This window comes from Balaenoptera acutorostrata, chromosome 10, assembly GCF_949987535.1.
Source record: "Balaenoptera acutorostrata chromosome 10, mBalAcu1.1, whole genome shotgun sequence".
Lineage (NCBI taxonomy): Eukaryota > Metazoa > Chordata > Mammalia > Artiodactyla > Balaenopteridae > Balaenoptera > Balaenoptera acutorostrata.
Window position 1 is genome coordinate 62,892,289 of NC_080073.1, and position 16,300 is coordinate 62,908,588.

General features: G+C 44.3%; 1 protein-coding gene across 1 annotated transcript in view; it reads left to right on the forward strand.

The window, feature by feature from the left end:
* The window catches only part of LOC103018155 (dystonin), a 489,012-nt gene that overhangs the window by 94,446 nt on the left and 378,266 nt on the right, over nt 1-16,300 (forward strand). Inside the window, 1 exon segment of the mRNA XM_057554087.1 lies at nt 1,886-2,093. Coding sequence (XP_057410070.1) covers nt 1,886-2,093 — 208 coding nt within the window.

Below are 16,300 nucleotides of genomic sequence, written 5' to 3' on the forward strand. Positions count from 1 at the left end.
CAATAGATGAATGGATAAAGAAGATGTGGTACATATATACAATGGGATATTACTCAGCCATAAAAAGGAACGAAATTGGGTCATTTGTAGAGATGTGGATGGACCTAGAGTCTGCCATACAGAGTGAAGTAAGCCAGGAAGAGAAAAACAAATATCGTATATTAACACATATATGTGGAATGTAGAAAAATAGTACAGATGAACCTATTTGTAGGGCAGGAATAGAGACGTAGATGTAGAGAATGGACATGTGGACATGGGGTGGAAGGGAAGGGCGGAATGAATTGGGAGATTAGGTTTGACATAAATACACTACCATGTGTAAAATAGATAGCTAGTGGGAACCTGCTGTATAGCACAGAGAGCTCAGCTCGGTGCTCTGTGACAACCTAGATGGGTGGGATGGGGGGGTGGTGGGAGGGAGGTCCAAGAGGGAGGGGATATAGGTATACATATAGCTGATTCACTTCACTGTACAGCAGAAACTAACACAACATTGTAGAGCAATTTTACTCCAAAAAAAAAAAAAAAACGACAAAAGAAAAATGATGGTGTTGGCCACTAGAAGTGAATAAGGACTGTCATGCCTGAATAGATGGAGGCGAGGTCCTGATTCACTTCTGGTTTATTCCACACGCCTTGGGATGTTGTCACACAGCCTGTTTTTGCTGCATCACCACTGCTTTTGTGAGCAGCCCAGGGTTTCTACTCTGATGGGAGCACGCCTCACTGATTCCTGCCTGCCACTGGCTTCGTAGGAATCTGAGGCTGCAAGTTCCATTTCAGGAATTCGAGTTACACCAGCTTTGCATCTTAAGCCTCAGCAAAGTTCTAAATGGGGAAGTGAAGATTTCCCTTGGATGCTTATCTTGTTTAGAACCCTATTCACAGCACAGATAGTCAGCATCCTCGTTTCCATGGTAAGCTGGTGGCTCCCTAAATCATCACAAACTTAACTCAACCAAGGAGGAAGGGATAATGTCTGGTACCTTTTCCCTGTGGGGAAGTCAGAGCCCTTTAATGCGAGATACGCCCTGCAGACCGGCTCCTGTTCCTGGAAGGGAGACTGAGGTCAGGCCAAGCATGTGGGTCAAAGCCTCACGTTTCTCATTTCACTGTGTAATGACCAGGGGCGGAGGGGAGTTGCTGTATCATTCTCATTTCCGTCACTGGCAGCTGTTACTTTGCTAGTAGTTTAAATGATCTCAAGAACTCTAAGCTGAGTTCAGATGTTTGTTTATTGGCGCTGCCTTCGGCTTCTGAAAACAGTCTTTTGTGTCCTCCCGGTCTTCAGACAAGGCTCTTCTCAGAATCAGCCCTTCCTCCCTCCTTGCTCTCTTCTGGGAGCCAGCTTCAAGCTCAGGAAGAAAATTAACTAAAGAGGACGAGGGGCTCAAACCTGGTTAGAGGGGAGACTCCGACTGGAAACGGAAAGGAATTGGGACTCAGCATCCTGCATTTGTGCTTTGTTTTTGCAACTTGGAGTGAGTTGCGTTAATGAATTAAGCAGCAGGCTAGTAATGGAAAATATCGGTCCTGGCCTGGTGGGGGAGCCAAATACTATAGGTTTGTAACAGGAAGGCTGTGGATTCTGGCTTCATTGTTGGGCCAGTCATTTGTGAGCTGGTGGCCGGACCGCAGGCCACACACTTGGGTGCAAATCTTCCATGAACTGGAGCTGCCCGGGGCTTGCGGCTGGTGTCGGAGCCGTGGCCCAGGGAAGATGGTGAGCCCTGGGTGTCGGTTCTGGTGTGGGTCCCCCGTCCGCGCTGAAGATGATGCAGGATGCCGGACTCCGTTTGGGGGCAGGGAGGGGGCTGCTGAGATGGACGAGCCGACGTGAGTGTTTTGCTGTTGATGCTTTTTTCTGTGTCATCCCCTGTAGAGTTCCGGGAACGCGTCCTACCGCTGCTCGATGTCTTCCTCTGCGGATTTTTCCGATGAAGATGATTTCAGCCAGAAATCTGGCTCTGCATCTCCAGCTCCTGGAGATACCTTACCCTGGAATTTGCCTAAACATGAGAGATCGAAAAGAAAGATCCACGGGGGCTCGGTGCTGGACCCCGCGGAGAGGGCAGTGCTTAGGATAGCAGGTAAGAGCAAGTGGGGGCGGGGGCAGGGGATAGAGGGAGGTGCGAGGAGAGTTGCAGAAATTCACCCATGGAATCCCCGGGGGCCCTGTCTGGCTGGGAGCTGATGCTCTGGGCAGAGATATGCGCTCAAGGTGGAGGAGGAGGATGACTTTCTGTCCCGATTTATCAGAAGAGCGATTGGCCCTGCCTGTTGGTGACTAAGCTGTTTGGCCCTGTCTTCTAGTTGGAGGAATCGATACCTTTGAAACCAAGGGGATATTTACAGGCATCTGCATTGAAGTTTCCTATTTATGTGCAGTCGCCCCCGTGCCAATCTGGAAGTATTAACTCAGTGATTCCCGGTGTGTTTGCTGGAAGCTTCGTTTCCATGTTTGCATAGAAGCTCTGAGCGACCACATTTAACAGGGGCGGTGGGGGGGGGGGGTGGGTAGATTCCTGGGTTCTGGTACCCAGAATTGCGGAGGGTTATTTTAGCAACCTGGATGCGGTTTTGTGTGTGTGTGTGTGTGTGTGTGTGTGTGTGTGTTTTAAGTGTAGCATCTCTGTCAGCGTTATGTGTTTGTAGCAGCTTCTGCTCCTGGTGCTTTTGAGGGTTTAGCCATCATGCATCCCTGATTAATTAATACCTGGGAGGGGCCAGTGTTTCTGTTCTGTTACCCGGTGTTCCCTTGCACTGCCTTTAGGTCCCAGAAGTGATGGCTTGTTTTACTTGGCTGAAAGCTGAGCCTACTGTGGAAATCTATCCCCCCCTTTGCCTGCAGTGCCTGTGTGGTTTGTGTGTATGTGAGCTGTGCTTTCTGGGGTGGTTGTTCCTCAATTTTTTTTCTCAGAAATGGTAATGGGGTAGGTTGGGGTGTGTCTTCGGGAGCTCTCTTGCAAAGGCCAAAGGCCAGGTGTTTATTGGAGTTGGTTTCTGCAGCAGATAGGGCCTCTCCCCCCTCCCCCACTCTCTCCCCCAGGCCCCTTCCCACTCAGTTTCTTTTGCCTCCCACCATCATGCAAAGTTGGTACTTGTCCTCCTTCGGGGATGGGGGGGTGCTGGAGGGGACTAGCTCAGGTCCCAGCCATCATGGCGGCTGAGAGTCCCCCTAGTGTCCCCCAGTGGGATTTTCTGATTTCGGGAAAAACAAACAGGGCCCAGCCAGCCATTCTCTAGTCCAGGTTTCTGGGGCAACAGCTTTGAGCTTCTTCTGGCTTCTGTTGTGAGATGCTGGCTGGTCTCACCCAGGCCTTCGAAGAGGAGGGTGGAGGGGGAGAATGGGGTGGAGGGAGGATGGAGAGAGCTTGGGAGCCAAGTGAGAGTGGGCAGGGGTGGCCTGGGAGAGGGCGCAGAGCTGGGCGAGTACCAGAAGGTGTTTGGTCACTGAGGCCTGATTCCTTGCCCTGTCAAGATACCCCCAAGGGAGTGGAGGAGACAGTGCCAGAACCAGGGTACCAGATATTTGGCTCAGCAGAAAGGGAAGATGGGTGAAAGGCGGGGGCGTGAGAAATTGCTGGGGCTTTGTAGAAAGCCTGGGATGCCTGTCCTTTGCGTTTTTACGGAAGGTACAAGGTCCTTCTGGCTTGAGAGTTTTGATAGAGGTGGCAGAGACGGGTATTTTGCTTTTGGTAGTGAAGGAAGGTTTATGAGAGAAGGAAGGGCATATGTTTGTCAGGGGGAATGAGGTTATATAAACTAACAGACAGGAAGTCAGTAGAGGCTAGTGGTAGTAGAGGTCGGTGTACACTGCTGGTAGGGAAGGAATGGAGGACCTGGGGGTTCTGCTGGGTGCAGTGGACAAGCGGGTGCTGGGGTCAGTAGACTGTAGGCTCTGGGAGGGCAGGGGCCATGTCTTACTCGTTGTAAAAGGTTTACTATGAAGTTACTGGTAGTTGGTGCACTGGAGACCTCTGAGCTACATACTTTTAAGATTATATCAATTCTTCAAAAATATAACAAAACAAAATAAAACAACAAACAGAATACGCAGCCCTAGTATGGACATGTACTACTTACTGTGTTTAAAATAAATATTGGTAAATTGGCTATTGCTACACAAATCATAATCATTTCGTCACTGGCCCCAGCATAGGCTCAGGGGCCAGTCTGCAAATATCTGTTTCATTGTCATGTGGCTAAACTGTGAAATCCAGATAGATTTTGTGTTAAATTTGCCACAGATCATCCAGCGTGAGGATAAGGGAACAGGGCATCTGAGGGCATTTGGTGCAGTGGGTAGTTGGAAAATATACCATTCAGATTTCAAATTCTCATTTTATTAGGCATTTTCACACTTGGCCTGAAACTCGGCCCGTCGGTGAAGTTCATCCCTAGTAGGAGACAGGGCAAGGGTCAGAAATGGTGTGAGGATGTCCATCCATCATGTTCGTTACTTAGCAATAAAGGAATTGAAAGTCTCATATTTTTATTTGTTTTTAAGGTCATAAAAATAAAATAGAATGAAAATGTCTAGAGTCAAAAAGACCATATGGTCAGGGGGAATCCCTTAAGTCATTCACATTTAATACATATTTATTAAGCCTCTGGAATAAAATGAAGATAAGCACACAGTTCTGCCTTGAAAGAAGTTCTAGTCTAACATGACCATGGATGTGCTGTGAGACAGTTACAACACGGGTGAGAGATTAGCTGTAATGGCTGTGAGTACCTGTATTAAAAGAACCCAGTGGAGAATCTAATGACCTTGGATGGAGAGGGAGGCATGAGAGGTTCCTGAGGGGATCACCTTTTGAGGGGATCACCTTCTGAGGGGAGATTTAACGAGCTTGATGGACTAGAGTGAAAGGGAAGGCCACTTCCGAGGGATGGAGCTACAGGAACACAGCAGGGAGATGGGTTCAAATGGAAACTGCAAGTCATCTGTGTAGCTAAAGCCTGGGATTTGTAGGGAAGAGCAAAAACTGTAAGGGTGCTTTCGGACAATTCCAAGGAGATAGGACTATTTATGCTGTAACTGGTGGGGAATCACCTGAAGATTTTTAAGCAGTGCAATGACATAATCAGATGTACATTTCCGAAAGTCTTTTTGGTGATGGTGTCACATGTCTGATACTTATATTTTTAAAGGATTTTTTTTTTCTTATTTATTTATTTATTTATTTATTTATTTTTGGCTGTGTTGGGTCTTCGGTTCGTGCGAGGGCTTTCTCCAGTTGCGGCAAGCGGGGGCCACTCTTCATCGCGGTGCGCGGGCCTTTCTCTATCGCGGCCCCTCCCGTCGCGGGGCACAGGCTCCAGACGCGCAGGCTCAGCAATTGTGGCTCACGGGCCCAGCTGCTCCGCGGCATGTGGGATCTTCCCAGACCAGGGCTCGAACCCGTGTCCCCTGCATTAGCAGGCAGATTCTCAACCACTGCGCCACCAGGGAAGCCCCTGATACTTATATTTTTAAAAGTGCTTTTGCATTTACTGTAGTGTCTTCATTTTAAAATCTATAATATACGCCCTTCTGATCTCTCAGGGTCAAGGTGAGAATGACATGGTAACATGGAAAGAAAGGGGCTTTGTACCCACTGTAAATGCCTTTAACATCATCGTAAGACAGATCTACTGTTCTTACTTGCAGGATACTGTAAGTTGGGGTTTTCAGTCTTGAAGTGCCTGTAAAGGTACATGGTTTGCTAGTGACAGTGTTATTTTAAAGTATGGATATTTGACCCATGTGAATTCTTTGAAGTTAGAATGGAAGGACCTTGGCAGAGTCGGACTTTGGACTTTAATTCTTCCTCTATCATGAACCAGTTGTGTTTTCTTGGACAACTTACTGAACATTTCTCAGCTTCATTTCCTCTATCAAAAGATCATGGCTGTGGTGATTAAAGTAGTAAATGCAAAACATTTTGCAGATTCCCTGGCACATGGAAAATGCTCTATAAGTGACAGCTGACTGATGGCTGGATGCTCTCATAAGCACCTAATATGTTATTTCATTTAGGTTTCCCAACAATTTTATGAAGTAGGTACTATTATTTCCCCCATTTTTCAGTCCAGAAATCTGCTGAGAGAGGAGATACTCTTCCCAAGGTCATAGGAAGTGGTTGAGCTAGGATCTGAATTCAGGCCATCTTGACTCCAGAGGCCAAGCTCTTAACTGCTCTGCTTTTGCTCCTTCCCTATGGAATACACTATTATTATTAGCAGATTGATCCTTTATTATCTTTTCAAGAATGCATGGGGTAAATGCTGTTCTTACCAACAACCCCAAATGCTGCTTGTTCATTTTGACTGGTTCCTCCAACAGACAGTTAAAATCACTGCAGTGTGGAGTGATTGTATTCACAAAACTGGGTGCTACTGGGTGTCAATTTCTGATGGAGGATCAGACTATGCCCTTAATGACCTTACTCACTGTGAGGGAGACAAGAGAGTTTTGAGAGATCTCCATTTGTATATATGTGGTCTGTATATGGGATGACACTTAGAGATCGAATTACTAACCCTTTCATTTCCAGAAGGTGTCCCATATGATCCCTGTTTGTTACTTCATGAACTAATGTGTACATAAATACATGCCAAGTTGCAAGAAAACTCTAGTGATCCTAAAGGCTTAGTGGATCAAACTCAGATCAGAGGTCAGGACAGAAAAGAGAAGTGTGGTCTTGCTCTGTTTGGAGTAACAAAAATAGGCCAATTACTGATGAGAAGTAAAGCTTTCCAATTCTAGTAAGTTTTATCAAGAGTATACAGTTTTCCAAGAGTACTCATTCCCATCTAACAATTCATGGAAAATGATCCAGATTCACATCATTGAAAAAAAAGAATCATCAAGGACAAAAATCAGTACCTATGAAAGAAAAAATAGCAAGGGGAGATGTGGGCACAGGTGAAGTTGTCATAAATCAGAGTCAACAATGAGCTGGTTCATCTAATAATAATAACAACAACAGCTAACACTTATAAAGTTATCATAAAGTTGAGATATCACAACTTTATGATATGATGATATATGATGAACTTTATGATATGATTATCCTGATGAAGACAGGATAAGTAACTTGGCCACGTCACATAGTTAGTCAGGAGCCAGGATTCCTTCCAAGGCTGGCTGACTTCTGTCAGTCCTCTTAAACACACCTGCTTACATGTCTGGGTACCAACCGATTTCTCCAGTGGACTCTTAAACTCACCACTTTAGTATACGATAGATGCCAAAGCGAAGGGAATTGTACCCATTTTACTCACATTCAGTGGAGACCAGTGCTGTGTGGGGTGAATAACAGTAGGGAGAAGGAGGGAGGTGGCAAAGTGAGACGGGTGCTGTGAATCGACTCAGGCTGTGGCCGCGGCAGATGCGCGGGCCGGCTCTGGGGGGCGGAAGGGAGGGACCGCCGGCTGGTCCCCGGGCCGCGGGGCGGCGGGCGCGCAGGCGCAGGCGTCTCCAGGCTGTCAGGACCCCCGCCCGCCGCCAGATGCGCCTGGGGCGCGGACCCCCGGCTCTGCCCCGCGCGCTGTCCCAGCCACCTCGTCCTTCTGTGACACCGGCCGGATCGAAGAGTATTTCCCACTCTTCTCCCGGGAGCCTCGCGGGGGCTGCGCGCGCGGGTGGCGCGATCCGCGGCTTTGTTTCCCAGGCACCTGTTGTGGGTCCCAAATAGAAACCTCGCCCTTGGGACCCGGGCCGGCCAGCCAGCGTCCGGGGTGGGCGGGCTTGGCCGCGCGGTGGACCCGGTGGGCGGGCCGGAGAGGGGCCCGGGCGCCGCGGGGCTGCCTGCGGGAGGGGCCGGGCGGCGCGGGCCGGAGCCGAGCCAGCCGGGGCGCTGACCGCCGCCTCGCCCCCTCCTTTCCGCCCGCCCTCCTCTCTCCCCCGCTGTGCCCTCCCTTCCTCTCCCCGGGGCGCGGGCGAGTGTCTGCGGCGCGGCGGCCAGGAAATGCCGCAGATGCGCCGCGCAGCATCCCGGGCGGAGGCAGCGCGCGCGTCCTCCCGGCTCCGAGCAGGCGCCCAGCGCAGAGCCAGGGTGGCGGCCGCCTCGGCCTCCGAGGGTCCCGGCGCCCGCAGCCCTCCGCCTGTCCCCGCCGGGTCCCGCTCTCCTCAGCGCGGCGTGGCGCTGCCGGTCGCCGCCCCCGGGCTCGCCGAGATTGGCCGCTGCTGAAACCTGAGAGGACGGTGGCTCCTGGGCGCCGGGCGGCCCCGCACCCGCGGTCCGCCAGGGGGCTTGGGCGTCTCCCCGGCTGGCTCTGGCTCTGCTCCCCCGGCTCTGCGTCCCTAGCTCTGCGCCCCGGCGCCCTCCCCCAGCCTGCCCTCCTTCCGCGTTTCCATTACCAAGGCTGCATCTTGCTGACTGCGATCCTGTCCGGGGTTCGAGCGGGAGAGGGGAATTGGCCAGTCGTCGCTTAGGTAGACTTGGGCATGGCGGGGTACCTATCCCCAGCCGCTTACCTGTACGTGGAGGAGCAGGAGTACCTCCAGGCTTACGAGGATGTCCTGGAGAGGTACAAAGGTATGTGGTTCCCCGCGCCCGGGCCGCGGGGCTTGGCAGGGACCAGAGGGGTAACCGTCGCCTTTGCTTAACCCGAGCCACCACTGCTTGGGCACAAGTAAACAGGTGTCTGGACCAGTCTTGGGAATGGACCAGGTCTTTTTGGGATGGAATTCCGTACCCCAGCGCAGGGAGGGTGGTGGGGTGGGCGACGGCCTATAGACGCCCTAGGGCGAGCAGTACAGTGCGGGGGAGGGGTTTGGTTTCCAAGAAGCACGTTGCGTTTTCTCTCCCTTGCAAAAGCTTTTAAGCACTACGCATAATCATAATTCTTCCTGGGAGGGTGGAGACCGATTAATTCTCCATAGGATTACTAAGGCATTGCTGCTCTTGCTTGGTATGGGGTATTGGTTAACCCTATCAAAAAGGTCCTTGGCTTCTTAAATAAATGGACTGTTTCACCACTGAGAGCATCACCAAATCATTTTTCTTAAAATGATCTTACATGAAAAAAGTTTATGGTTTGTGACTATATATCTATTCTTACGTATGATAAAGATTATTTGATAGTGTGATGCATGAAAGACTTTCGTCAGTGAGTCTGTGGTAAATTTAAACGTAAAGGAGTATATTTTGAGATATTTTTCTGCCTATCCTTTATGTTGGGGAAATTCTATGATAAATAGTATTGATATTTTAGTATCATGTTTATTTTGACTTTATAGTTAAATGTGACGTTAGATAAAGAGCATCTTCTCATCTTAAAAGGTGTTTTTGTCTCTGGAAATTATTTTTCAGTGTGTCCAGACGGTCTCCTAACTGTGGCTTCTAAGCGCTCCACACCCAGGGGTAGCTTCCAGAGCCTTAATATATTCATGGTGAATAGTGGCCTATTTCATCGGTTGCATTCAAGTGGTTTTGCATCTTTTGAATATTTGCTGTGGTCTTAAGAAACTCAGTTTCTGTAAATTGAATGGGGATTATATGGTTAAAAATGCATGTATCACTAGTTTTCTATTTGTGAAAAATAGAAATATAGAATCCTGAACTGAATAATTAAATTCCAAATCCCCCCAGAGCTCAAAATCTACCCATGAATGTATTTCATATACTTCTAGAACATGTTTTACTATTGACATTCCTTTAATCCATGTAGAATTCTGTAAACAGCACAATCACAATTCCTTTGTGCCAAGACTCTATTGTGTATGACACTACCACTGAGCAAGTGCAATGATATTTTAGGCTAAAGCACATTTGTAGCATCTGTGTGTGTGTTCGTGTGCAATACACTCATGTTTACATCTGTCCTCCCATTTAAAAATAAGGTTCTTAATCAGTTGTTCCAGAACCTTAAAAATGAGAAATATTGCAATATACTAATAAACCTCATGGAAGATGTACACCTGTGCTCTTTAAGGTCAGAAAGAAAAAAGTCTGAAAGTTTGAAAGTATGTACCTTTTTTACTTTTGAAAAAAATGGTAGCTGTATGAATTTTTGTCCCATCAAGTTTTACCTCTGTGACACGTGGGTGATTGCAGGTGACTCGGAAAACAGACATAACTGAGGTGCTGATTTGACTTGCCTTGAGGAAGCGGATGTTATTTAAAAGATGGTTTTTATTTGCCTTTGGAACTAAAGGGAAATTGAAGACCTGGAGGCCATTGCAGTCTTCACTGCACTTCATTTTAATTATAACCTAATGATCAGTATTGCACTTACATGTACACTTTTTCAAACATATAGTCCCGAATTTCACCGAAAAAGTGAAGGTCGTTTCCTTCGTTTTCTTTGTGGTTTTAAAATGCTTAGGTCATCAATTTGTCCCCGGCTTTATAGATGTTCTGTGTTTCATCTGGTCTTGGAAAGGAGAGTAAGAGTATTGGCCAGTGTATTATGTGGAAAGCTAGAGACCTGGAAAACTCATTGTTTTCCGATGTGTTTTGAAGCCGGTTATGATTTCCCATCAGTATCCAATTCGATGACTTCATTACAGAGCTTATTATCCCGATGACTTGCTGTGGGGCTGATCTAATCAGAAAAGAATTGTAGGCTTTGAATAGGGAGTGTCAGTTCACTCAACTTTCAAAGTACAGTTGTTGCATTTTCTGAAATCATGCATTGTTCAAAACATTTTCCATTCCCATTTGAACGTAAGAGAGCTTATTTTGATTTTCATTTCTGCCCGAGTTCCTTGGTTCCAGGATGACTTTGCATTTGGCTGGAGTGTTATCAGGTTGCCAAGCGATCATATGCCCCAGCTGTTGAATGTGTAAGCGGTGGGGTCAGCTGTAACATTCAGAATCTGTGACAGAAACGTAAAATTACAATAATCTATAATGTTAGCAGTTATGACTGTTAGGTTTAGAAGTTGAGAGTTTAGTCCTCAGATAGCTTTGGAAGGACTTCAGACCTAGCCTTCTGGAGCAAAACAAGAATAGCGGCAAGTGAGCGAGCCCTAATTATTTATGGTGTGGTCTATTCTTGGGTCTTGCTTTGGTCCTTTACTTCTGAGTGAAAATAGGCAACTGTTTGCTGAATTAGAATAACACAGAAAGAGCTATTTGCTGCAGAGAAGGGTGCAGTGTCCTGATTCATATTCCAATCCCTTTGCTTATAAAATATATTCATCGCCAGGATATTCAGGGCATCTGATTAAAAAAAAATCTCATTACTTCAGCAGATTACCAGAGTCAGGGTGAATAAAGGCATTTATTTTGGAATAAAACTTATTTCTTTATTATTGTTTATGCTAGAAATTGCCCATGTCAGTGGCTTTCTTTAATATCTATAGTGAATTATGCAGTTTATTTACCATATAAATAGAAAACATTTTTAGTAGGTTAGCACAAAAGATGCAGAACATCCCTCTTGTCTTTCCTGTCAGTTTAAGGAAACTAAGCTACATACTGTTATTATAATTATTATATTATCAATATTAACTAGATGTCACTAATCTATGAAATTCTGCTGTTTGAGTCTATCATTGGAAGATTTTCTTTCCTCAACACATTGTTACTTTTAAAAATTGATACTAAGTGTGAAAATGAGATCACTAATGTGAACCCAATAAATTTTATTCTATACGTTTTAGACTTAACGGACAAAGAAGGTAAATTATTTTGGTCCAAGAAAATGTATATTTTTCCATTGACCTTGAAATTAATCAGTTATCCCCAGACAGCTATAAAAAGGGTTTCCTTATTATTCTCTATGAAAGCTGAGTGGCAGATTTCTTACTTATCTATATCTATATCTATCTATCTATCTATCTATCTATCTATATATCACTAAAAAACCCTCTTCGATTAAGAAAAAGGCAAAATTTTCTGTTTCTCATGAAAATGTTGAGGAATTGCTAAAGCAATTGCTAAAGTCCCTTCTCTCATTAGAGCCGTGTGATTCTGCTTATGCCCATGGTGACAAAATGAACTGAGAACTACTCACAGCCAGTAGTTTTCATTTTCAGTTCAGTTTTAAGTCCTTACGTAGATATGTGAATGGTCAAAATCCTGTCTTTTACTGTGTAAATTAACTCTGGTGCCGGTTGAATTGAAGCTGGAGTGTAAAGGTTTCTTTACTTTGCTTCCTTCATACAGTGTGGCTTCAGTGGTTTTCAGCTGGCTTTAGGATTCTGCAAAATCTTGATTTCAGATTTCATCTCCTCCTGGGGCTTCATAGTCAGTTGTGTAATAAGTGACCTTTAACAGGGCTATATCATAATAGTGTTGCATTGTAGCTAGTTATGACAGTATTAGTCTGAGCTTTTTCTTTTCTTTTAAAAAATGAAATAGGCTTAACTGGTAATGGCTGTTAGTTTAGATTGTGTTTGGCTGTTTGTAGCAGAAACAGATGATAGTGTTTTCTTTTTCTCAGGGACTGAGAGGCCTCAGGTAGGGCTGGGAGGGCTGTAGGGCACCTCTATTTGCCAGTAAGACCCAGACTCCTATGTTTCTTGGCCACTTGTAGTACATCATGTGGTTGTTCTCTCATTACAAGATGGCTGCTGCTCTTCCAGCATTTGCGTCTCAATTCCAGATGGGAAGAAGGGGAAGTACAAGGACAAATGACAAAAGATGCAGACAAGTTGATTAAGACTCCTTTTAAAGATCTTTTTTAGACGCCCACTTAGCAGTTTTTGCTTGTATGTCACTGGCCAGAACTGTTATATGGGCCACTGCTGTCTGCAAGGCAGACTAGGAAAATAGACATTTTAGCTGGCCCCACTTAGTACCCTGAACAAAAGTGAAATTCTGTTGGTAAAGAATAAGGAGAGGGGCTTCCCTGGTGGCGCAGTGGTTGAGAATCTGCCTGCTAATGCAGGGGACAGAGGTTTGAGCCCTGGTCTGGGAAGATCCCACATGCCGCAGAGCAACTAGGCCCGTGAGCCACAACTACTGAGCCTGCGCGTCTGGAGCCTGTGCTCCGCAACGAGAGGCCACGATAGTGAGAGGCCCGCGCACCGTGATGAAGAGTGGCCCCCGCTTGCCGCAGCTAGAGGAAGCCCTCGCACAGAAACGAAGACCCAACACAGCCAAAAAAAATAAAAAATAAAATAAATAAAAATTAAAAAAAAAAGAATAAGGAGCGAATGGATATTGTGTTTGCAACCTGCAATGTGTGTCCTGAAATTGGAAACCTAAACTCTGGATGCATTAACAACCATAACACAATGTATGCGATTTTGCTCTAGTTGGAGAGAATATGAGAGCTCCCTTGACGTCTCTGAGGATTTTCCAGATGACACAGTTGAGTGTTTTATGATGTTGCAACATGGATTTGAAAAGTAATTTCCACCAAATAATTAGGATTTAAATCGGCCAAAGATCTTGTTCATTGCCTTACACTATAAGGAACACATATCAGTTCAGGAATGTAATGGGTTATTAGCTACTGTTAGTAAATTTAACTTTGAACCCAAAACATCACCCTCATGCTCCTTTAGTTTTTTTTTTGTTGTTGTTGTTGTTCTGATTTAGCCTTATATGGTTATCTCAACATTTATTTAGTCAGTGACTTTAAAAAAAGCTTTATGCTTTTAAAAACTTTTTATTTGAACAATTTGGAGATGCTTGTTTTTCTGGTGTAATGACGGTTTCAGGTACTAAATGATATGTAAGGAAAGGTGGTGAGAGCAATTTGTCTTAATGTTAATCTGCAGCCAGGCAGAGAAGTGTTTGTGTTTCTGCCTCTGGGTCCCGTGTGCCCAGCAGCCTGGCTCTGTGGGGAGCTGGGGGGTTTGACCAAAGAATCTCGAGGCTGAGATCCTAAGAACATAAGAAACTACAGAGGTAACACAGAGATGGAATTTCTAGGCTGTCATGTGTTCCTTTCCATTTTAGCTCCACAACTGAGTATACAAATGTATAAAACGCACTGAGATTATTTGCCTCTATAAGCCTGATGATTGAGTGAGAAGATTTGTAGTTTGCAATGTTTAGTATTTCATATTAATTTAAAAGAAACTCAGGTGCTTCTGTTACACGGGGCCCCTCTCTTTACAGTGGCTTTTGAAGAAAGTCTTCTGTGTTCATTTTTCAACTCTTACTAATTTAGAGCACACATCTGCCTTCTACCAAAGAGGAATTTCAGGCAGCTATCTGCTGAAGTATATCATTATTTTATAAGCAATCAAATAAGGCTTTTATATATATATTTATTTTTGGTTTATCTCTTTTTTTATTGGAGTATGGTTGATTTACAATATTGTGTTAGTTTCAGTTGTACACCAAAGTGATTCAGTTTTATAAATATATAAAACTCCGTATATATATCTCCATTCTTTTTCAGGTTCTTTTCCCTTATAGGTTATTACAAACTATTGAGTGTAGTTCCCTGTGCTATATAGTAGGTCCTTATTGTTTATCTGTTTTATATATAGTAGTGTGTATGTGTTAATCTCAAACTTCTTATTTATCCCTTCCCACTCCCGCCTTTCCCCTTTGGTAACCATAAGTTTGTTTTCTATGTCTGTGAATGTGTTTCTGTTTTGTAAATAAGTTCATTTGTATCATTTTTTTTTTTTTTAGATTCCACATATAAGACATAGAATGTGGTATTTGTCTTACTCTTTCTGACTTACTTCACTTAGTATGATAATTTCTAGGTCCATCCTTGTTGCTGCAAATGGCATTATTTCATTTTTTTATGGCTGAGTAATATTCCATTGTATGGTCTATCCCTTTAATGCAATTTTATTTGCTATAGTTTTCCACCCTACTTTCTTTTCTCTCAGAAGAGGGAGCAAATAGTTCTGCTGGGGTTGGGTGTTGGGGAAAGCTTTGTCCTTTGAGTCAAATGGGATTTTACCCTGAGAGAGGCTGAAGGCAGCAGGGCGGGAATTCTCAGGAGGAGGGGCTGGCAAGGGTATTCCATTTCATTAGCAGAACCCGTTTGGAAAGTTTGGCTGAAGTGCGCAGTAAGCTTTAGTAGGTTTTAGGGATGGGATCGGATGGAGGTTATGGGAAGATGGATACGGGTGAATATGGAGGGTTATGTTGGACCAGATTGAAAAGAGCCTGGGATGCCACAGCCAGCCCCGAGTTTGGGGTTTCTTCTCTAGGCAGGCAGGGGAACTCTAATGATCCTTGGCAGGATGTTACCAATGAGATCAGTTTTAGGAAGATGACTCTGGTAATGGTGTGTATGGTTGAATGGGAAGGGAGACTCAGGAAGCAGAGAGACAGGGCAGGAGGCCACCGTAAAATTAGGGTGGTTTGAATGGAAGGCTGGATCGAGAGAAAGTTATTTCAGAAGCTGACAGCACGGCTGATGGTTGGTTCTGCGTGTGGGGACAGCATGGGGTGCAATGACTTCGTTGTTGAAGTTGTAGTCGAAGATACTTGGAGTGTGTTCTTTTTCATCTGTAAAAAATCATTTTTAGTATGTGTTCATTAGAAAATATGGTTTTGAGTTTTAAAAATTCATTTAAAGCTGCTATTAAATAGACATTTAGCTTAAGCTATAGATAGATGAATCTAGTAAATTCAGTAAATGCATAAATATTTCTCAAAAAAAAAAGAAAATATGGTTTTGAAACAGCAGTTTTTTCTCTTTTTTTAATTTTTATTTTTTCTCTTTTTTTAAATTGAGGTGTAGTTGACATAGCATTAGAAACAAATTCTTAATATTAATCATTGCTAGACCTTCCTTTTTAGAGAAATGGAGTCAGTGCTGTTTGCTTGACCTTGGAAATACAGCCATAGAGTGACCTAGAAAACTGGAATGTTCTATTTAATGTAGGTTCCTGAAGAAATATCTTACCAGTCTTGTTGGCAATCCTCTCAGCATGATTTATAGTATCTTAGAGCAGTGAATCTGTTTTCTAAAAGCAAATAAAATGATTGGTTTCAGATCCTTTTTAAAAGTATTAATGATTAAAAATCAATCTTTTAATATATTTCAACAACTTCTTTTGTTTGGTTTTATTTCAGAACAACCTCTTAATTTATTTGTTGTTTTTTTCCTACATAAACTTCAGCAAATTTTTAGAGTTAGTTTTGTTTGGTCTATAAGAAGGTCAATGGGTATATGATCATTTAATATAAGTTCTAAGCCATTCTTGAATTTATGTGTTAAGTGTTTAATTTTTAACTTAAAATAGTCAAAATAATAGCTACCGCTTATATTCCTACCTGCTTATATGACAGGCACAGTGCAGGGTCTTGCAAATGAGTTATCTATTATTTATAAATCTCGTAACTCTTTATCTTGACTACCACTACTGCTGTTTTGCCAATATGGACATTGAAGCTTAGAGAAGTTAATTTTCCTGAAATCATATAGCTAA